This window comes from Cyanistes caeruleus, chromosome 6 (assembly GCF_971803275.1).
Source record: "Cyanistes caeruleus chromosome 6, bCyaCae1.hap1.1, whole genome shotgun sequence".
Taxonomy (NCBI): domain Eukaryota; kingdom Metazoa; phylum Chordata; class Aves; order Passeriformes; family Paridae; genus Cyanistes; species Cyanistes caeruleus.
In genome coordinates, this window is record NC_141706.1 from 32678392 (window position 1) to 32699945 (window position 21554).

A 21554-nucleotide genomic window follows, 5' to 3' on the forward strand; every position below is an offset into this window, starting at 1 on the left:
GAGTTAAACAGTCAAGGGCATCAGCCAGTTATTTTTTTCCTTGCAACAGAAATAAGTCATCCTCTGTTCTGGAACAAGTTTAGTTAATTAGGACTAACTTGGTTCCAATTGGTATTTTACGTGATGCTTTCTCCATTTTGCTCTACAAAAGTTTTGATAGCTGTCATAACTCCAAGGCAGCAAAGGAGCCTAACAATGAGAAATTGAAAGGTTTCTAAATGTACTAGTGATCACAAAAAAGAAATGTTGACTTACTTAAATACTTCCCACTAAGTTGTTTTTTTTTTTAGAGCAATGCTAACTCCATAATTTTCAACAGTTCTATTCTACCATCTCTTTTTACACATTGTTGAATAGAAAATAACAACATTGGTAAACAAACACATTCAATGAGAGAAGCAGCACCTCTGAGTGCAGATACTTTCAGTAAAAGATTGTACAACCAAAATGGTACCACAGCACAGTATTGCCAAGTGCATACATATTGATGATAGACTACTCCTTTGGTGAATGCAAAGGGGGAATCTGCTAACTGCTAATTTGTTCTGTTGATGTCTCATGCACAGCAAAGCTCTAGGAAAAAAACCAAACAAAATAGTACTTCAAATGGGATTTAGGTATCAAGTACAAGGAGCTAAAATTTAGAACAAGTGTGGAGGCTTTATTCACTACTCAGTTTGCGTGTCTTAATCAGTGGAATCCATTAGTATGAAGTTGAATAGATTTCTGACTATACAGGGCTTTGCATCATGGTAAGACATAAGTGTTCTTAAAGCACTTCACTGTATGCCTTGCAAAACAAAGTAGACTCATAAACAGGGTCAGCTGTCAGCTACTTCTGTCAAGAAGCTAGTAGATTTTTTTATTAAAGAATAAGTAGAACTGGTTCCCTGTTAAATGATGAATCACATCCATCCTTTGAATAAGGAGCTGATGTCCCCTAAAACACTCTTCTTCTAGGTATTACTATGTAAGAACTGAAATAAGATGGCAACAGGGTCAAGGAAATAAATACCTCTCTGAGCATCTCACAAAAGAACCACTTATTTTTAATCATAATTATGGGTGTAATGTTGAAGTGTAGCTGTTACCAACAACAGACTCAAGTAGTTAAGTGAGGGCTTTCAGTGACATCTTTGTACTAGTTAAAAAAATGACAAGTTACACCAAATAAACTTGAACTGATTTTTTGAAAATAATTTACTAAAATATACAAGTACATTTTCCTTTTCAGTATAAGTTACATAATTGCATACATTTTTAGCTCTTTCTAGGTGCTTTTGGTAATAAGGCAGCAGCAATGGGCTGACAACTAAAACCTTCAGCATTGCTCTGTACACAAGGAGTCAGTGCAAGGATATTATATTTTCTAGCAATATACATTTTTACTGAATACACTGAAGATGAACCTGATTTTTATTTCATACAGCTCAAGCAAAACTGGACTGTAGTGCAATTCTTGCTTATGGGAAAAGAAAGCCTGTAGTTTAAAATATAAATGAAGGATGCTCAAACCACAATTTGTTTACTGGAAGCTGTTAATAAAACATTTAACTTAATCACATCTATTTGTGCTTCATTAAAAAAAACCAAAAACAACTAACACAGGTTATCAACTCAAATCTCATTTGTAAAAGTTCTTCTCTGCATAACAGTGCTTACTGCAAGACATACAGTGCATTAGTGGTAGAACTTCCATGTGCTATCATGGAAAAATGTTTCCAGAAGAAATAATCCTCTTACAAATCAACAGCCAGCTTCCTGACAAAAGGGAACTGGCAACTTTGAAATGCTTGTTCCCTTTCTCTGTGAAAGAACAAGCCCTGACAAAGGAGAACATGTAGTATGTTAAAAAGCTATTGTGGCACTAAAATCAAAACTGGCCCCTGGGCAGGTTCATCAGTTCAATACCTATATTCTCTAGTTCAAGTTTATTCAATGTGGTCTTAACAGGCTGTTTCAGACTACTACAAGAGGAGTACTCTGATTATTTCCTTCATCAGTCTTGGTTCAAGTCAGTGAAGCAGATGCTTCGATTCTGTCTTCTTACTGGTAATATACAGGGTCAGAATAGTGATCATGCAAACTTCTTCTTTGTAGCTGTAAATCGTTCCATGTACTACAAAGAAAAGAAAAAAAATCTAAGATTTTCAGAAATTAATAGGGGATTCATTACTACTAAAAGCAGCTGAGCTTCTGCTCTCAGACTCAAAAACAGTCTGCATCTAAAGCATATTTTTATATCCCAGGCATTATATATTAGAGATCCAACTATTAGAGCTTTAATTTTGAACAAAGACACGCCCAAAACATTTCTGGCATTTGCTGCAATTCCGATTAATGGTCAAATCTCCAGTGTTAAGGATGAACTAGTATTAAATACTTAACGAATGCTGCATAATTCAAAGCATCCCTTATTTTTTGTCACATCAAAGTGAAGACAGGATTGTCATTATCAGCTACCCTTCAAAAGATGCTGATGAAAGAACACCGATCCTGAATCCTACAAGGAAGTTCCTCTGAAGAACTCCTGGAGTTGTTTTCAGAGGTTATTTATGAAGCCAGTAGCAATGACACCACCAACAGACTATTTTGTGCTTTTATTCATCAGCATAAATGCTTAGTACTCTGAGTAAGGACTTCACCAGGAGTTTCTTTAAATACAAAAAGGAAAAAAAAAAAAAACCAAAACACAAACCTTGTCATAACCTTCCAGTTCTCTGAGTTTCTTGATTTCAAAGAGGTTGCCTTCTACTGCAAGCAGTGAGATCTGGGAATCACTGAGGATACTCTGAGGCAGCATGCTGAGTTCTAGACAGTTTTCTTCTAAACGCAAGACTTTGAGGCGTGGACAGTGGGAGATCTGCACTGAGATCTGGGAAATCTTGTGGAAATAAAAAGAAAAGAGAAATGGGATTAAAATGGTAGTGATCAATGATTATTAAGTAATCTGTTTCCGACTTATACAGAAAAATTACCATATTGTAAATAGAAACTACATTAGTAGTAAGTACTTAAAAAAAATGCATAAGTAACAACTGATCAAAAATCAAAATACACTTTTTATTCCATGATAACAAGCAACCTACACATCTGTTTATCACACTCCTACTCAAGAACTGTTCAAATAATTTTCTGCATGACTAAATCCAGAATTTTTTAGTTAATCAAATCAGGCAGTTTGATGTGTTGGTACACAAAATCTAGTTATGATTCCTCATTTGTGTTGTGTCCAGAAGGTTTCTTTCAGCTATAAAGTTTTGGTGGTCTCATCTTATGTTCCATGGCTGTACTAAGTTCAAGATAAACCATGTCCTAAATTTACATTCCCACAACATCTCAGTTACCAGACCTGATTCTGATTCAAATTGAGTTCGATAGCCTGCAGTTCTCCCACGGTGTCGGGGACATTTTGGATCTGGTTTTTTGAAAGATCTACCACATCCAAATGGCGAAGACCAGAGAGCTGTGTAGGCACAGTCCGAAGCTGGTTTCCAGAAAGGCTCAGGGTTTTGAGAGCTGAAAGTTGTCCAAATGCAGCCGGTAGCTGCCTCAAGTGATTGCCATTCAAGTGAAGTGTTTCCAGTTTTTTCAGTTTACACAGCTCCTCAGGTAAAGCAGCTAGAGAAAAATGACAGAAAAACGTGTGACCTAAAGAGCAGTAAACATTCACACCCATTTAATTCAAATAAGCTTCTGCAGGGAGAACAGTGCTATATTAAGTAATTTCTTACTGAATTCCTCCCCAGTTTCCAGTGAAGGCACAGATAGATCCCTGCAGAGAAACTTAAGCCCACAGACAACACGTGCTTGTTAACCATCATCTATAAATATATCAAAAATAATCTGCAGACAAGGCAGACCTTCAAATTATGGCCTGAAATCACTATCAGAAGATTTTAGCCTGTCAGTTATAGTCATTACTTACACTCTGCCAACATGACACCTGAAATACCACAAAATTCACAGCTCCATCTTTGCTCTTCAAAGGTATTAGTCAACTTCCTCAGAAATGAGTTATAATTCATTCTGTGTCATACCAGCATACAAACATCACCAGGTAAGGTCTGCTGGCATCCATTCATCCCTCTTTCCACCTACATGTGGGTATAATTCATGAGCTGCACTACAGAGTCAATGAAGTTTGTAAATTACCTTTGTTTTTTCAAAAAGGCAGATAATACATAGTTAATGCATAAAACCCCTAGTTTCTTCATCATGATTTTTTCATTATGTTAAACAGAAACAGTAGCAACCAGCAACACTGTCTACATGTCATCTTCATTACCCGTTCTCTTGACAAATACTAAACCCTCTGACACTGTTAAAGCCTCACATCAGGTTAAGTCACAGCACAAAACCTCTGTGGGTTTAAGTTCTCATGTAAAATTGGTAATACACTAAGCCACTAAAGCTAATTCTACAAAACTAGTTTTGTAGAATTTATGATTTAGAGGTTCTTATCCTGTACATGAATTCCAAAGATTTCAATTTAGGTGACCAAACTCCTCATTTACATCTTGTGAGAGTTATATAATTAAATTTAGTTTTTGATAGAGAAAATTAGTTATTATCTTAAAACTCAGTGGAGATATTAATTAGCAGGCATACTTAGTTTGTTGTTGTTTAGAGCAAGGCTCTTCAAAAAGGAAAATTTTCCAATGAGTGGTGGCAGGAGCTCTATTTTGTTGTTCGACAAGTCTATTGTCCTTAAGTTGCTTGTTAGCTTCTGCAGATCTTCAGGAAACTATTGGGGGAGAAAAAGATACAGCATTTAAAAAGCTGATACAAATTTGAATGTTCAAGTTGCACAGCTTAAAATTTTAATTGTCTCACTGTTACATACTGCCATATGTATCACAATTCCAATCACCACACTGTGATTAGCAAATTCGTTTAACCCATATTTTTAAATTATTTTTTTTCATCTGGGAAGGGGAAAGGGGTATAAAGAAAACACTAACATGTAGAAGGAGTAGTTTTTCATCCAAATAAGGAAAATTAAAAACATTACATTTTCATCCTCTTATGTGCTTCTCTTAAACATGCCAACATATAATTTAAAATACTCTACAGCCAGTTAATAACTCTATATTTTAGCAGAGTATGCTGTGAAAATTTTTTTCCTGCTTTCCTTTTTTAAATAATTATGCATACCATTTTCCTTATTTATACCCTGTACCACTTTGGTACTGAGCTGTGGCACTCGGTGAATAAAAGAAAAACCTGACAATCACCATCAGGGAGTTCTGGTGAATAAGCCAGTGGTTTTGATCGTCCTTTGACTTGCTATAGAAAAAGTGAAGAGAGGAGGTAGGACAGTGGAAGAAGGTATGTTAGAAAAGGCTTGGAAAATTACTGCAATATAGAGTTATTCTTGGCTATCATGTGAATTGTTGGTTCCAGGACATTCTGTGTTTTTCTGCAGATGAGTCTAAGTTAAGATAATTTCCAATGTAATAAACTTTCAGGATGCTTGCTGCCAGCCCATTGAACAGCCTGTACAGACTATTCATATGCCTACAATTAAATACATCATAAGTACATACATGTGACAAACTGTGGAGTATCTAGGTTACAATACGGTTATAAAATTTATATTGTCCTCCTCAAGTTTACAGCCATTTTCTAAAAGCATAACATCATAACTAGCAATTCTTGAACATATTTGCTGTAAAGCATAAGCTCATAAGCGTATAAGTGCCCTGACAGATAAATTCTCGATCAGAAGACAAGCAAAAATGAAAAAAATGAAAAAAAACAACAACAACAAAAAAATCTTGATATATTTTCCATATAAAGAGCCATGTTTCTCCTCCCAGTACATTACCTCAGTAAGCCCCTTTCCTGTGAGCTGAAACACACCAGTTTTCTGTGCTGTCTCCAGGTGGGCTTTTAGTGCACTATTTCCCATCCTAACAGCTCTCTGTCAAGCACACAAAGTGCGAGTGATGGTGTCAGCCAGTTTTACTCCGTGCTAGAGAACTGCAATCCAAAGTCTCTGTGATAAAGCAAAGGTAAGAAGTCACTTTATGTGCACTGTCCCCAACACTACAAGCATTCTGACACACTGAACCTTTTCACTGCTGTGTTTTCATCTCCCTCATAATTAAACCTAGAAGTCTAAAGGTTTACTTGAATTTACCTAGATTAAGGTATCTTCCTTACAGCAGTTTGATTACTGAAACTATGCAACAACCGCAGTTAAAACTAAGTGGAAAACCGCACATTTTCTATAGTATGCCTTTTCGAGGCCCCGCATCGCATCGTAAGGAGATTCTCTACGGAGACAGGCTGTGATTTCTGTGGCATCTAGCAGCGCTGGAATGCCAACACTGCTACTGTTTTATTTGGGTTTTTTGAGACCTTTATTTAGAGAGCAGACTCCTCTGCCGTGTCTATTAGCAGACACACGACACCCACCTCCGTAACCCCAGCGGGGCTTAATCCCAGGGCGCGCGGCTCACCCGGGATTAGTGCCGGGCTCGCTGGGGAGTGAAGCCCGCCACAGCACGTAGGCAGCCCGACACGAGATGCGCTCCGTGCCGCCTCGGGCCCCCCGGCAAGGGGCGAGGCCAGCACCGACCCGCGGCAGGCCGCGGTGCCCCCGCCCCAACCTCGTCCGGCTGCTCCGGCCCCGACCCTCGCACCGCCGGGGGCCGCCGGGCCCGGCCCGGCCCGGCCCAACCAACCTGTCCGGCGCCGCTGGCAGACGCTCCGCGGCGGCGGAGCCCCGGCCCGTCCCCCGCGCTCCGCCCTTCCCGAACCGCCGCTCCGGCCGCGCCCGCCCGGAACCGGACGCGTGTCAGCGCCGTTCCTGCCACGCCCGCCATGGCGGCCCCCCGGCGCTCCCGCTCCCTGCGGGACAGCGGGACCCCGGCCGCGGCGGCCGACAAGCCCAGCCCCCGGCCCCGCGGGGCGGGCGAGCCCGAGCTCGACTCCGATCTCGATGGCGATTCCGAGCTGGAGCTGGAGTGCAGCTCGTGGCTCAGCGCGGAGAGCGATGAGGAGCCCGGCGCGGCCTGGCCCGAGCAGCCCGGGGAGCCCTCGGCGGCGGCCTTGCTGCTGGAGCGGTGCGTGGCGACGGGAGCCGTGCGGCAGGTACCGGCCGGGCAGAGACGGGAGCCGTGCGGCCGGTACCGGCCGGGCAGAGACGGGAGCCGTGCGGCCGGTACCGGCCGGGCAGAGACGGGACAGCGCCGCGCGGTTCTCGCTGCTCTCGTGAGGGGCGCTGCGTTGCAGAGCGCGGGAGAGGAACAGCTCTGGACTGTTAAAAGCCTTTATGGAGCATTTGCTTGGTACGTTCGTGCTGCTGATTGCGTTTTTCCTGTTGTTTTACTTTCAAAGGAGACCTTGGATTTAACTTGCAGAAGAATGTCATGTTTTCCGAAATTCTCAGAGATGGAAAAAATGGTGAACATGGAAGCCGAAATCAATGAGGTACAGCCTTTACTATTGTCAGTGTACACTCAACACTTCGATACCTGGAGATAATACAGGGCCCTAATGAAATACCAGACTGCCACATGCCGTGTTGTTTCAAGTTTTGAGGATTTTGTTAACAATTCAGCTGTTTGATGGGTGGCACTTTTTTCCCCCGGTGGTCCGAGTTGTCATAAAGAAAACAAAACTATGAAACAAAAGTTGAAGTAGAAGGATTCAGCAGGCTGCACCTTTGACTAAAGTGTTACCTGAAGTTTTTTGAAGAAACTGAACAATAAAAAACAACTTGTAGTTGACTTCAGGACACAAAAAAGTGTCTCTTTATAGGCAATATTGTTGGTTAGCGGGTGGTAACCTCAGACATTTCATACTGCCTTAATTGGCTGTTGCCTTTTATTTTACAGTGTTGGTTTAGACACTACATAGACTATGAAACTGCTTTGTAAGAGATGTAAATAGGAGGGACATGGGTTTTAAGGGTAGACTATTCGGTGATTAAGGAATTGGCAGAAGAGCACTGGACACAGCAAAAGGTTGGGATGTCATTCAGAGGAAGTGGGCAAGTGTGAGAAGTAAATAGGCTCACAAGAACCTCATGAGGCTCAAGACCAAATGTGGGGTCCTGCACCTGGGTCAGGGCAATCCCAGATGTGAGTACAAACTGGGAGATGAACGCCTTGGGAGCAGCACTGTGGAGAAAGACTTGGGGTTTCTTGTGGGTGAAAAGTTGGACATGACGTGGCCATGTGCAGTCACAGCCCAGAAAACCAACCACATCCTGGGCTGCATCAAAAGTAGTGTGGCCAACAGGGCCAGGAAGGGGATTCTTGTCTTCTGACCTTGTGAGACCCCACCTGGAGTGCTGTGTCCAGGTCTGGAATCCTCAGGACAGGAAAGAAGTGAACCTTCTTGAAGCAGTTCCTGAGGAGGGCCATGAAGATGGTCCAAGGGCTGGAACACCTCTCCTACAAAAACAGACTCAGAGAGCAGGGATTGTTCAGCAGCCATCCAGTACTTAAAGAGGGTTTAAGAAAAGAGGGAGAGTGACTTTTTCCACAAGCAGATAATGCTGGGACAAGGGGGAATGGTTTTAAAGTAAAAGAAAAGAGATTAGATTAGATTAGATTAGATTAGGTTAGATTAGATTAGATTAGATTAGATTAGATTAAACATTAGGAAAAAATTCTTTACTGTGAGGGTGGTGAAACACTGGAACAGGTTGCCTAGAGAAGTTGTGGATACCCCATCCCTGAAGGTGTTCAGGGCTACGTTAGAGAGGCTCTGAGCTACCTGGTCTAATGGGTGATATCCCTGCCTATTGGCAGGGGCTTGTAACTAGATGATTTTTAAGGGCCCTTTCAACCCAAGCCATTCTGTCATAAGTTCTGTGGTTTAGGAATGAATTGCAAGATCTGTCTTTTCCAGCACAAATCTCCAAATCATTTAGGTTGGTGTTTTTAAACAGTCTTTTTCTTATTGACCACAAAATCCCCACCAAGTAGTAGAAACTCTCCAGGGAGCAGTGTAACATGTTCTTGAGCTAATGCTTGCTCTCTTTCACACACATGTTCTCCCTATGCTGCCGCTTTCTCCCTTTCCACTTCCGCCTCCACCCCAAGACAGTCAACAATGTCTGGATAAGTATGTTAAAAATGCATTTTCATTTGATGTTATTATCGTTGTAGATAAAATTGAAAATAGAAATGATGCAGTTGGAGAATGAGACAGCAGACATTACTCACCCTTTTTACTTAGGTAAGTGCAGTTGTACTGTAGAAAAATGAAGAGTGTTAAGTTAGATGCAGATTAATGTTTCAAATGAGTACATAACCCTTCTAGAAGTTATTGCAGCAGTCATCTCTGAATAACTTGTTGGAGGTGGTAGGTGTTTTATTAACACCTAAAGCATGTTTCCATACTATTTGAACTTGCACTCTCTACTGTCTCATAGAAGCTGCATGCGTAACTCATTCTCTAAAACAGTGTGGGAGGTGTGGTCAGCTCCCCAGGGTCAGTGGATCATCAGTTCTGAGATCATCAGCAACCATTGGCCTGCATGTGCTATTCTGCTTCTTTTCCAGAAACTCAGTGTATTTCTGTTGCATCTCTATCCCCCTAAACTTATTACACCTTTTAATTTTGCACTTAGGGAGCACGTGCATTGATTTATTGTAATTGCACATTTTGTCCACTCTGATTTTATGTGTACTTAAAAACTTTCTAGTTTGCTACTCTTGTGCTAGACTAGTGAAATCTGTTGTGATATTTCATTGCTATGGTATAGTTGACTTCATCCCATAGAGAATTTACTTAAAATTACAGATAATGTAAAACAATTATATCTATCTCTGAAAAGTAGGTATTGTGACTTTGAGTGCATGTTGATACTAAATCATACATGCTCCAACAAAAGCCATTCTGATTAATGTCTCTTGAATGTAACTGTCCACTGCAGTAGATCAGTATTTTTTTTCTGTCTTCAGGAGAAATTTTGCTTTTGTTTTAGCAAAAGATTAGGTTCAACATTGCAATTTTATTTTATAGGGAAAAAATGCGAGATTTTGCAAGACATGAACAGGCACTTGGAAGCCATTCTGAAAGAGAAGAGGGACCTCAGAAAGAGGTTGATCAAACACAGATGTGAAGAAAGCCTGCCTATTGAGGCTACTTTTCACAGGTAGGCACAAAGAAAATATTTCTTCTGGTTTTCTTAAGTCCAAATTAATTTGAACTAACAAACAATAAAAATCATATGTTCCCAATAATTTTTCCACTGATAAAAATAGACATAAAAAATGGTAGCAGAACCTCAGCTAAAAGCTGGTAGTTTACTCATTGATAAATTAATAAAAAGGTAGTGACACGTATTTTATGAATATTTACTTAGGTTATTGGTCTTGTCTTTAGAAGTCTACAGAACAAATTGTGATGCATTGTTTTAAACAAATGTGCTACATGCTGGATTTGTTATACTTCTCCCATGCAGGAGTTGTTACTTTAGCACTGGGTATCTTCCTTCCACTGTTGTTTGCTTAGAATTAAATGTGAATGATTCTCAGACATGCATAGTGCATGTTTTACAAGTATAGTCCTTCTTCTTACAGTCTAAAAATCTAGCCCAGGTACTGAAGGAGTGGCTATTCACTTCTGTAATTCCTGCCCTTCTTGTTGCTAAAGGTTATACAAAAAGTATAATTGCAGAAAAATTAATTAAGATGGTTAGAAGTTTGCAGAAAGCTGGAAAAGGGGACTAAGAAAAGTAGGACAATGAAAAAAGAACTTAAAAGTATTAAATTCTTGTTGTTTAGCGCAAGTTTTCAGCTCATTTTTGGTTACAGGTGTATAGTAGAGTTGTTGGCTGAGGCTGTGACTTTCATTGAGAAGCTTGAAAGCCATTTGCAGTCTGTGAGAAGCATCCCTCAGGTACCACACATGATGAGCAATATGGTGAGTAGTGAAAGAACTGAACCTGCTGTCTTCTCCAGCACGAAGAATGCAATGCAATTTGGTTGTTTAGGTTACTTCTATGTCCTGATAGACTGACAGGATGTATAGAGATTAAATCCAACCCTTTTCTGTTTCAGGACACCACTTTGTCAAAAACAAAGGTGCTCATGATAGAGTTGGAGGAGCTGACAGAGCAAATACTGAAATGGGAAGAACTGCAAAAGGAAGTATATTCTAACAGTGTATGCAATACTGCTGACTTGGACTTTGGCTTATCTTTAGCCTAACAAATAATTTTCTGCAAGTAGGAGGACTACTCAAAGAACTACATTCCTACAGTCTTCTGTGAAAACTGCAACAGAGATGTCTTTTAATCCAACAGAGACTTCATAGGTAGTTATATTTCTGTTATTAATTAACAGTTCTCCAACTATTTATTAAAAAAAAGGACAATGAGTAGTAGTTCATAGTAAGACAGAGTACTGAAAAGTTCCTTTTTGAAATAGTTGGATAAGAGTCCCTTGGAGCCTGTATCTTCAATGGAAAATTGTTTTGATATTTTTTTTGCACTTGCTATAGTATCTTTATTAATTTTTGTAAGCCTCTTGATAAAACACTGTATTTTGTATGTTGCCGTAAAACTTTAATAAAAGTACTAGATTTCAAAAGCTCTGTTTCTTGCTTTTAATATTGTTATAAAGTCCTATAATTAAAATAATATAGCAAAGTATTACTTCCAAGCTTATGCTTCCATAGGAGTTGCAGTCAAGAAATTAATTTGTTTTAAATTGCAGTTTGTTATGACTGATGTGGTTTTGTGGGAAAGCAGGAAATTCTTCAATTGTAGTGATAATATATTCTTCAGATTCTCTTTTTCTGTTGCTTGCCCTGTTTTTGGTGTCCCACTCGGAATAAAACTCTTGTACCATGAGTAAGATTGACAGTTTATCAAAAGCATTGGTTATCCCAGTTTGTAACCCTCATGAGGAGACAGGTTGGTGCAATGTCACTGGCAGGACATCTATAAACCAGTGTAGTTGGTTGTCTTTGGAGGGTTTATATTCAGGATATGGAGTAGACTGAAGTGGTGCAAATGTATTCCTTTCTCCTCTTGTATCATTTGTTATGTGAAAATCCAACCTGTTGATTTCTGTTGCTGAAATAAGAGCATTTTGCTTTTTCAAAGTAACCACTGGGTGGCTCAGTACCACAAAGTTCACAAGTTTATCTGACTATTGCACATAAAGCAGAATTAAGGAAGAAATCTTTGGTTTTGTTGAGGCCACTATATTATTACTTACTTGTATTTGGTGTATTTTATATTTGAAATTTTCTGAGAATCTCTTTTTAATCTTTGTAACCATTCTGCAGAGTGTGATGACAAGACATCCAATTTAACAGTTCTCTAGTGTACTGTGTAAGCTATAGCTGATGTTCCTCTCTGCTCCCATTGAGAAGAGGACAGAAACAATTTTAATTAGGTTTAAGCAGGATATCACTAGGTAGACTCTAAGAATATAAACAGCATTTATGCAACAGGCATTAATGGGGTCTTTGTGTCAACACTTGCTATATGTCATTACAGGACTTGAGTCTGAAGTTTCATGCCACTGTTGTTTCAGAAGTGGAAATTAAGGTTTTCCACACAACTGCAGAGAACCTGACATTTTTAATGAAAATGTTTTGCACATTCTGTGACACAGGAGAAAACAGAACAATAGGTGATCATAGGTTGGACTCAATGAGTCATTTCCAACCTAACTGATTCTGTGATTTTTGTGAGTAAAAGTCCTCTATATCTATTCTAGGTTTAGACTCTCACTCTGTCTTACAGTGATGATTTAGACCAGGCACTAAAACTGTTGTAATTAAATAATTTTAGATCACAATGGAAACATTCTAGTCAGTTTGTTCATTGTAATTCTTTGAAATACGTGGTCTTGCCATATCCCAAAGAGTTGAGCATATTTTCTTCTTTTACTGTATCTACTTTTGAAGAGTTGACTGTGGAGTTTAGATAATTGCCATTTGCCTGTGATGTGTCAATTAATTCTTTAGTGTGATTTCAAGGGATAAATCCATTGAAGTATACAATGATTCACAGCTTGTAGGTATTCATTTTAGCACCTCTGTGGTGAATGGAGTATTGGGTCCCAAGGATCTATCCCATTCTTCACTTAGGAAAAGTTCTGAAATATGGTGCCTTTTTTATTTAGCTATAACGTTTCTGGAGTTTAAGGCAAACTGTCTCATGAAAATATAACTATACTTTATAGTTAAAAGCAGTTAAAAGTTAAAGAGGAGTTGTTTAAATATAAAAACAACATAGGATTCTTAAACTCTCATATATGATATTTAAATATAGCTCAGTTTATCATATTTTGAAATGCAAAACCAGGAGTCCATTTAAAAATTTGCATTGGCAAATGGAATTGTCAAAGTCAAATAGGACCTGCCTATTGAGCCTGGCATCTTTTTTATGCCAATGCTACTTGCTCTTGCATCTTCCTGTGACATCAGTAGCTGACAGTGACAGTATTCTGAAAGAAATTTTTAAAATACTTCCCGTGATTTTTATATTACTCTTAAGTACAAAACTTCCACCAGTGCAACAGCTAGATATTGATTTCAGTTAAAGTTCTTTGGAAGTTTCAAAATTTTCTTTTAGCTCCTAAGTACGAGCCACATGAAGACTGGATGTTTCCAAAGAAATCTAAAACATTTGAGACCTTTCCTTTAGCACTAATAAGGAGGGGATACTTGCCTTCCCTAAATTCCTGTCAAAAGAATGTGGAGGGATTACAGGGCTGGTCCCTAGTGAGCGCTTTAAGGGCAGCACCCTTCATCGTGCTGGCGGCGTTGAACTCTTGGGTAGAAGAGGTTCAAACAGGCCTTTTCGGGGGTGCCGCTCTCCTCGCTCAGGCTAAAACCTCAGGCTAAAGGCGCGGTTCGGATGCTGGAGAGGCTGCGCACGGCAGCTCCGGGCAGCCTTTCCCCAGGCGCCTGCTCTCGGCCGGGGGAACTTCCCGTGCGCCCCTCACGGGGCTGCCTGGGCCGGGCTCTCCTGCCCTGCCCTCCCCGGCGGGGCGGCCCCGCTCCCCCTCACGCTCCTCCCGCTCCTCCTCCCGCTCCCCCTCACGCTCCTCCCGCTCCTCCCGCTCCCCCCGCTCCCCCTCCCGCTCCTCCCGCTCCTCCCCGTCCCGCGGGATGCGGGGCCGGGGCTGCCGGCCGTCAGCCGAGCCATGGCCAACGTCAAGGTCGCCGTGCGGGTCCGGCCTCTGAGCAAAAGGTGCGGCGGGGCGCGGCGGGGCGCGGCGGGAGGCTCGGCTGGCCGGGGGAGCGGGGATCGCCGCCCTGGAGCGGCTCAGCCGCGGCTCAGCCAGGGACAGCGGGACCTGGGGAGCTCGGCGGTACGGCAGGAGGAGCGGCAGCCTCCCGCCGCCTCGCTAAATAGCTTGGAAAGTTTGCTTGGAAAGGTCACGCAGTGGGGCTGTTAGGCTGACTTCCTTCTTCCTGAGCTCCCCAAAACAGGACAATTGTCATGCGGTGTCCAGGAATCTTCCCTTCCCCTTCTGTTGTTGCTGTATTTTCCAGTGGGAGGCAGAGCCGGATATTCCCATTGTCGCCCAGCTCCGCTCCCTCCCCGGCTTGCTTGGCCCCAGTGGAAATCCCAAAAGCTACATATTACAGCTTGAAGACAACTCCCACAAAAAAAGAGAAGATGCCGTAGCACAATGCTCTGGTGTTATTTGCATATAACACATGTTTAAAACCTTGCAGACTTTGGAAATTCGGAGCAGAAAAGAAGGTGAATAAGTGAGCAGCCCAAATGTCAGCGGCTGGTAATTTGCTCCTCCTGTTAGAGAAATGCTATAGCACTCCAACAGGAATGGCTTGAAAAGTGGTACAAGCTCTAAGGGCCGGTCTTGGATTTGATGCTGCCTTTCTTTTTGGCACGAATCCCTCGTGTTGTCTTCTGACTGCACGGACTTCTGTGATAAATAACTCTTTCATGCAGTAGAGAAAATGATTTTTGAAGATTTGCCCAGCCAGAAAACTAGCCTAGTCATTTAGCCAGCAGTACACTAGCATATTTTGGACTCTTTTGTTCTTATTTTTGGATTTTTATTTTATTTTCAAAAAAAGACTCTAGAGACTTCTGAAGAAAATGAAAAATCCCACACAAAATGAGCCTGCTAGTATTAATAGAAAGGGAAGTGTGCAAACTAATTTACAGGTTTTCACCACATTTTACCTTTATGTCAAAGCTAACTGATTTTAAAGATAGTCTGTGCAGAATTTTGTTTAAAATCGTGCTTGGGTTATATAGGTCTGATTTGTTGAACAGCTGTGAATGGAACAGAATTTAATAGATATTATCTATTAAATTATTATCTGGCCTATTTTAAGAAGAGTTACAGCATTGAAGTAATCTAAGTTTAACCTTTTATTGCTTGGTGTTGCCGTAGTGGTGGATATATTATTTGATTGTTATCATTATCTTCCCTCTCACTAGATCTGCTTGGTGAGGAATGTTGTACCACATCTGTATTAATGTTTTTCCTGCGTGGGCTGCTTTAAATGGTGTATAACAGTGAATAGGTCATTATAGCAATAAACAGCACCTGTAACTGTCAGATAAGGTGTGATAAACAGGAAAACCTTTGATGTAGGCAGTGTGGGCCAGCTGTTTGGTGAGGGATGTAGTTTGGAGAGGAAGGTAGGGTTAGAGAGGTGGGCAGCTTCTTGCATATGGGAGGAATTAATATGAGGCTGAAACAGAAATGTTTGTATGAAGGTGAGAGCAGAAACTCAGGGGATAATGCAGGGAGAAACTGGTAATTAATTTCATCTACTCAACTCGTGATGGTGAAACATATGGGATAGGAAGGGAGACAGAGACCAATCTCATGGTGTCTGACCCCAAAAGCAATAGACCAGTTGCACCTTCTACTGTGCTGCCTCAGCAAAAGCAATTTAAGATGGATTTTTCAATTTTATAAATGGGAAGAGGAAGTGGTTGTATATTCTCTGTGAAGGCTCTGACATGAGAACTTTCTTTCTAGCCTTGAACAAAATTGATCAAATGTAATGACTTAGGGGCAAATACCAAATATATGAAGGCTTCAAGTAAACTTGATAGACATTGGAAAAAAACTCTAAGTGGGCTTAAAGGTCGGTTCTCTTCCAACTTCTTATACTGTTTCCATGCTGTTATCACACAAACCTCTTGCTATCTCTATACACACACACTGCAATTGCCCCAACAGGGTACCCATATTGCCACAGCTTCTATGATGTTTTAGGTGTTTTAAAAAGGGAGACTTCCTGCAGTAAAAATTTCAGTTCAACTGGATTGAAGTACTGTAATTTGTACACTCTCCATTCCAGCCAAAAATACTAAACCTGGCTTTTAAGAGTACCAGAAGCTGGAAAGCTGCAGGCAAAGGCTAGAACTCATGGGTCAGTTGGTTGTTTCTAGGCTATCATATGAACTTCCTCATTGTTGCTCTTCATTTAATTTGCAGTTGCAGATGAACCGTGGTTTTGCATCTGAAAATTCAGATGTTAAAAAATGTTCATTCAGGAGCTGTCAAAATTCTTATTCTTTAGCATAAGGCAGAGTGGTCTTTTTGTTCTGTGTCTGTATGGCAATCATCACAGTGCATTCTTTGACAGAGAACTCTTATGGTCAAATAATCCATGACAGATATAAAGCAAGCATGGTTACACAAAATGCAGAACTACTGCATTTCCACTTGCATTTTGAAAATGCAGAACTACTGCATTTCCACTGCCTGAAGTTTGAACAGCCTGTAGCCAGTGATATTCATAATGCTATTAGTCATTCTCCAACAGACTAAATATTTTTTTTTATCACCAAAATACAGTGTCGGGTGTAAATTCAGTCAAATATTTTCCCTGGAGTAATATTTAAAAGTCTTTATTAGACATTTACTATTCTTCATACTAAAAAAGATTTGTTACTTTGTGTTTACATGAATACTTGCTCTGTGTAAATATGTTTCTCCCTTAGAATGAAATATGGAAGCCTGAATGGATGCATTAAGCTGTCTATAGCCATAGGTAATCATCAGGTATTAAACAGGAGCTGGGAACTGATGAAATCCCTTTATGGTTTATTTCCGGATGTCTTAATGCTTGGTCTAATCTTAATCTTGGATGTCATACTTTTGTAAGGAAAGTGTAATGTTATTTTTGGCTGTCAGTCAGAAGCTGTTGATGGAAACACTTTGAATGCTACCATGTAACTATGTGAACTGGGAATGTTGTTCCTCTTTCTTTTTTGATGGCCCTGTGGAGGATGCCAACACCTGTGCTGTGATAGGAGACCTCACCCTCCAGACTTGGAAATGCTGTGACTGGCTGAAAAAGTATTCAAGTATTTCAGTACCGTGTCCAGGGCTCTCCTTGTGCCTGGATAGCTCTCTTAATACTGTGTTGGGTGTCTGTATGCCACAGAAACCCCTGAAGCGTTGGACATGTCCTTTCACTTTCTTACGTAGGCCAGCTGAAACAAATGCTAGTTTTTATGTTCTGCTAGATTCAGACATGTTTGTCCCTTTGCTGTGATAACCAACGATGTATCTAGTACCTACCTGGGGCTGCTGATTGCTCCTATTGAGAATCTCAGCTGTGTGTCATGTAAGAAGAGAGAGGGAGGGCTGTTTGTGCATGGGACCCTCTGGGAGAGGAGTGACCCACATGATCAGGGCAGTGTCATATCGGGACCAGGATGGAGCACAGCTGCCTCATGCCTTTCCCTCCCTGATCCACTACATCTTGTGCCCTCCATCCAGCTGGTCTCAGCTCATTTGTGTGTATCTGGGATTCAGTCCTTTATCAAAGCGTAGTTTGAGAGCTGCTACATAGCTCAGAGATAGGAAAGAACTTAAAAAAAAAACTTCTCTATACCACAATGAAGATTCTCATGCATTTCTGTAGAATTCTTTTCTTAGCATGGTCTAGTGACTAGAAGAGATTGCATTCCTTCATGAATAGTGGACTGAGACCTGGGTAAAATCTTCACAGCAAATTTCTTTGGTTCACTTGTAAGGTTATAGTGTTGTTGGTTAAAAATTTGACAGTGGGGCATCCAAGTTGCCTTGTGAGGCTTTTTAAACTTTAAAGTACTTTGCTTCAGGGATAGTACCCTGAAGTGTGAGAGTTACTTGTGCAGGAGCAAGCAAAACGTAAGATATATTATACTGTTGAAAATATCATCTTCACTTTTCAGCTGTTTCTCTGGTCTGGGAGAGAGCTCTTATTTGGGAGAGTCTTTCCTGGAGTCTTTACTAACTCATAAATGAACTTTCCAATTCTCTATGACCCTCACAGTCACCTGAAAGAGTTGCTAAACAGATTAATTGATCCAAAAGGTGCCCTTTGCCTTTTTTCTGCTTTGCATTGTTTCTGAGCTGTAACCTGAAGCCTCCTGGCCAGCTATGTATTCCCCAGTCCCTTCAGTTCTTGGCCTTGTCCTCCACACTCTGGCAAATTAAAGCATCAAAGAAATGTCTGGGTAGTCCCAGGTGGCAGAACTGAAGCACACTTCCAGCTGTGCAGGTGTTTACTGTCACAGTCTGAGCTGCAACAGTTGTTTTCCTCATTTTTGCTGCTCTGCATGAACTATTCCTCTAATTGCCTTCCTGGAATGCATCAGTTAATGAAGCCTGAGGAAAGGATGGGAAAGAGGAGTTAAGTTTGAGGTCCTGAGAACTCAGGTGAGCAAGCCCATGCCTGGGAGGGAATTTTAGGGAGTGTCTCACTCAGAGTTTCCAGAAAATGGCTTGGTGTGGGAGGCTGACCTGAGCAGTGTGCTGATCATAGCTTCACTGAATAGCTGAGAAAGAATCTCAAATGACGCGTGCATCACGATGTGAGTATTTAAAATCTATTCAAAGTAAAAGCCATGTGGAAAAATATAATTACTTTCAGATCATTTTAACATGCAAAGTAAATTACTATTGGTTTTTACTTTTTCAACTAGGCTCTGCAGTGCTCTATCTCCTTTGTTCTTTGTAATCACATTATAGTAAACATAGAAAAGATTATTTTGCAAGGGAGACTTATTGCTGTTTTATAGACTGTGCTCTCAGCTATTCTGCATGTTCATGTGTAACCACAAGAATTTAGATACTGCAATGTGTTCTACTGCTGACAAGAGTGATAACTTGCAATAAATTTTGTAGAAAACATTCCTTGAATCTTATGCATAACGTAAGTTAAATGCTTTATCAAAATAAAATTAAAGCAACAGCAGATTGGAATTTGTTGTTCTCCTTGTATATTTTCATATATATATATATTCCTGGTGACTTTGGTGCTGTTGCTCTCTAACACATAGAGAAATGGCAGACTTTTATCTATTTTATCTGCTGTGATAGTTGAGTGAGTGTTGTTCCTCTGTTAAACATGGGCTTTGGGAAAAAGCATGGTGGGAAAGACCAGTCTCAAGTCTCCAAGAGTTTTTTGCTGTCTCAAAATCTGTATGAACTGCATTGTTTATGCACTGCTCATGATTTCTAACTTCTTTTCCACAGCAGAGCCAGGATTTTTAAAAGAAAAGTTGAGATTTTAGTTTTGCTTTTATAAAGGAAGTCCCTCTCCAAACAAATGTCTCTTAACATTTGTGTATTCTGTTAAGGTTGTTTTGACATCTTTTCCTCCCTCTGTTAAATTAGTTATTTTCTTTTACTCAGCATATTATTTAAAGTTTCATGTAGGCTATCCAGGTGGCTGCTCTTTTCTCTTGGCATTAGCAGGTGGTTTCCATAAGACACATCTGTGACTTTGTAAGGGTACTGCATCAGCAGCTTTTCCCAGATGTATTTTTCTTGAAGTTGCATGAACCAAGTTTTCTAAGTTTGGTAAAGGGCAGACTTTCTAGTTTCATAAAAGAGCAGAACTCTGCATGACCCTGAGATGAGCTCAGTAGATCAGAGCATGGTGCTGATAACACCGGGGTTGTAGTTTTGATCCCTAGGTGGGCCATTCACATAATAGCTGGTTTCAAGGAATGAAAACTAACTTCTGTATCCACATTCTGGTTTGCATGGAAAACATGGCATCTGTACAGCATTCTTTTGATGCAAAAGTCTGAATTATACTATGTCATTCCTCAGTAAACAGCTGTGAAATCAAGAGTGGATGAAACTGCACTGACTGGTCTGAAGCGTTGTTTTAAATCCTCCTTATTTCATGTCTCTTTGAATGCTGGTGGTATGACAGATGAAAAGAACTTTTTTCTCTCCTCTTCTCTCCTCTCCTCCATGTCTCTGCATAAAAAGAAAACACCATTATTCCATAATTCAAAGCACTGCTGTATCATCAGGAGTATTTCTGACTTGGATTTATCGAGGAAGATGACTCATGTTTGTATCTGCACCAAATACCGATATTTTTATTGCTATATAGTATTTGCAAAGGAGAATGAGGGAAACTACCCAAGAATAATGGTAATCACTAGGACTGGTGATTTTTTTGACTTTCAGATTGTGTTAGGCATTATGAAAGCCAATGAATGCTCCATGCAGCTGGGAGTAGGCTCAAAAAATTACTTGAGCAGCATGTCTCATACAGCAGTATTCTGTCTTGTTGAACTCTGTGTACTTGGCTTCAATAGAGAGTTTAGAATTATTTATAAACATCTGTTCTGAATTTGGTCAGAGGACTGCTGACCAGCTGTGCACACCCATTTGCAAGACACAGTGAAACAGTTTTGACTTTAAAGAGAAATATCCAAAATGGTATTGGATAATGAGAATAATGAGAAACACTGAAAATGAATCTCAGATAAATTTACTTGATTGTCAATACTTTATTTTTACATATAAAAAAATCCTGCTTTGGCCAAAGTGAGGCTATCCATATCATCAGCACCTTGACCCTGATGGGTTACAGCAGCAGGTATAAGGAGATACATCTCAGGCTGGTGTTTTGGAGGGATGCTGTGTTTGGAAAAGTTGTGGCTGGAGGTACCTTGACATGTCAGTAGAGTGCAGAAGCTCTAATGGCTGAAAGCTTTGATATTCTCTACAATTTTTGATGGAGCAGCATGGACTCTTAGTGCTCTCCTCATTGCACCCTTGGTCACCCAATAGGTATATCCTCAACCCATTTTTCTGGGATAATGTTCTCTGAAGACTAGCAAAGATGAGAATAAGCCCTGCATAGTTTGTTGCTTTGTTTCCATGGCCAAGGCTGGTCAGTCATTCAAGAAGTGCAAAGATGGCAGCTTCTCAAAGACACTTCTGCCAAGGCTGCCAATAAACAAGAGCCAGAGACACCAAACAACATACTGTTAAGGAAAAGAAAAGATAAATCTGACTAACTGAAGTTTTCCCCATGAAATGTTTAAACTTCATGACCAAGGGAATACTTGGGCTTGATTTTCTTCAGGATTATACATAAACTGCTGGCATGGTGATTGCATAGGTGTGCCATTAGGTGGCACAAAGTGTCCCCAGGTACAAGTGGTAAATGTCTGCCTTATTTTCAGGCTGCCACAGGTTTGGGTCATGTTCTGGGAAGTGACAGTCCAAGAGACAGCAGGAGTAACTGATGGCATACATCCTGCCACATTTTTTCCTGGAAGAGCCTTTGCAAGAGGAGAGGGATTGGCATTCTTGACACACTACTTT

General features: G+C 40.6%; 3 protein-coding genes across 5 annotated transcripts in view; 2 read left to right on the plus strand and 1 right to left on the minus strand.

The window, feature by feature from the left end:
* Nucleotides 1-1171: 1171 nt before the first annotated feature.
* LRRC57 (leucine rich repeat containing 57) lies at nucleotides 1172-6783 on the minus strand. Of its 2 annotated transcripts, none has more exons than XM_086891816.1 (6): nucleotides 6693-6783; nucleotides 5831-6001; nucleotides 4612-4747; nucleotides 3353-3621; nucleotides 2699-2884; nucleotides 1172-2119 (listed from the first exon to the last, which is right to left on the minus strand). In XM_086891816.1, the coding sequence occupies exons 2-6, from the start codon at nucleotides 5912-5914 to the stop codon at nucleotides 2078-2080; spliced, it is 717 nt and encodes a 238-aa protein (XP_086747942.1). In that variant the 5' UTR covers nucleotides 5915-6001; nucleotides 6693-6783; the 3' UTR covers nucleotides 1172-2077. The 2 variants fall into 2 exon arrangements, with proteins under 2 accessions (XP_086747942.1, XP_086747943.1); XM_086891817.1 differs by lacking the exon at nucleotides 6693-6783 and adding an exon at nucleotides 6424-6661.
* Nucleotides 6784-6831: 48 nt separating this feature from the next.
* Nucleotides 6832-11558, plus strand: HAUS2 (HAUS augmin like complex subunit 2). Its single transcript, XM_086891815.1, has 6 exons — nucleotides 6832-7101; nucleotides 7348-7440; nucleotides 9129-9198; nucleotides 9988-10120; nucleotides 10782-10890; nucleotides 11028-11558. The coding sequence occupies exons 1-6, from the start codon at nucleotides 6832-6834 to the stop codon at nucleotides 11175-11177; spliced, it is 825 nt and encodes a 274-aa protein (XP_086747941.1). The 3' UTR covers nucleotides 11178-11558.
* A 2230-nt stretch (nucleotides 11559-13788) lies between these two features.
* STARD9 (StAR related lipid transfer domain containing 9) overlaps nucleotides 13789-21554 on the plus strand; it is a 99055-nt gene continuing 91289 nt past the window's right edge. The window contains exon 1 of one of the 2 annotated variants that reach the window (XM_086891766.1): nucleotides 13789-14179. In XM_086891766.1, coding sequence (XP_086747892.1) covers nucleotides 14133-14179 — 47 coding nt within the window. In that variant the 5' untranslated portion in view covers nucleotides 13789-14132. The remainder of the gene's footprint in view (nucleotides 14180-21554) is intronic. The other variant, XM_086891765.1, reaches the window with a different exon arrangement.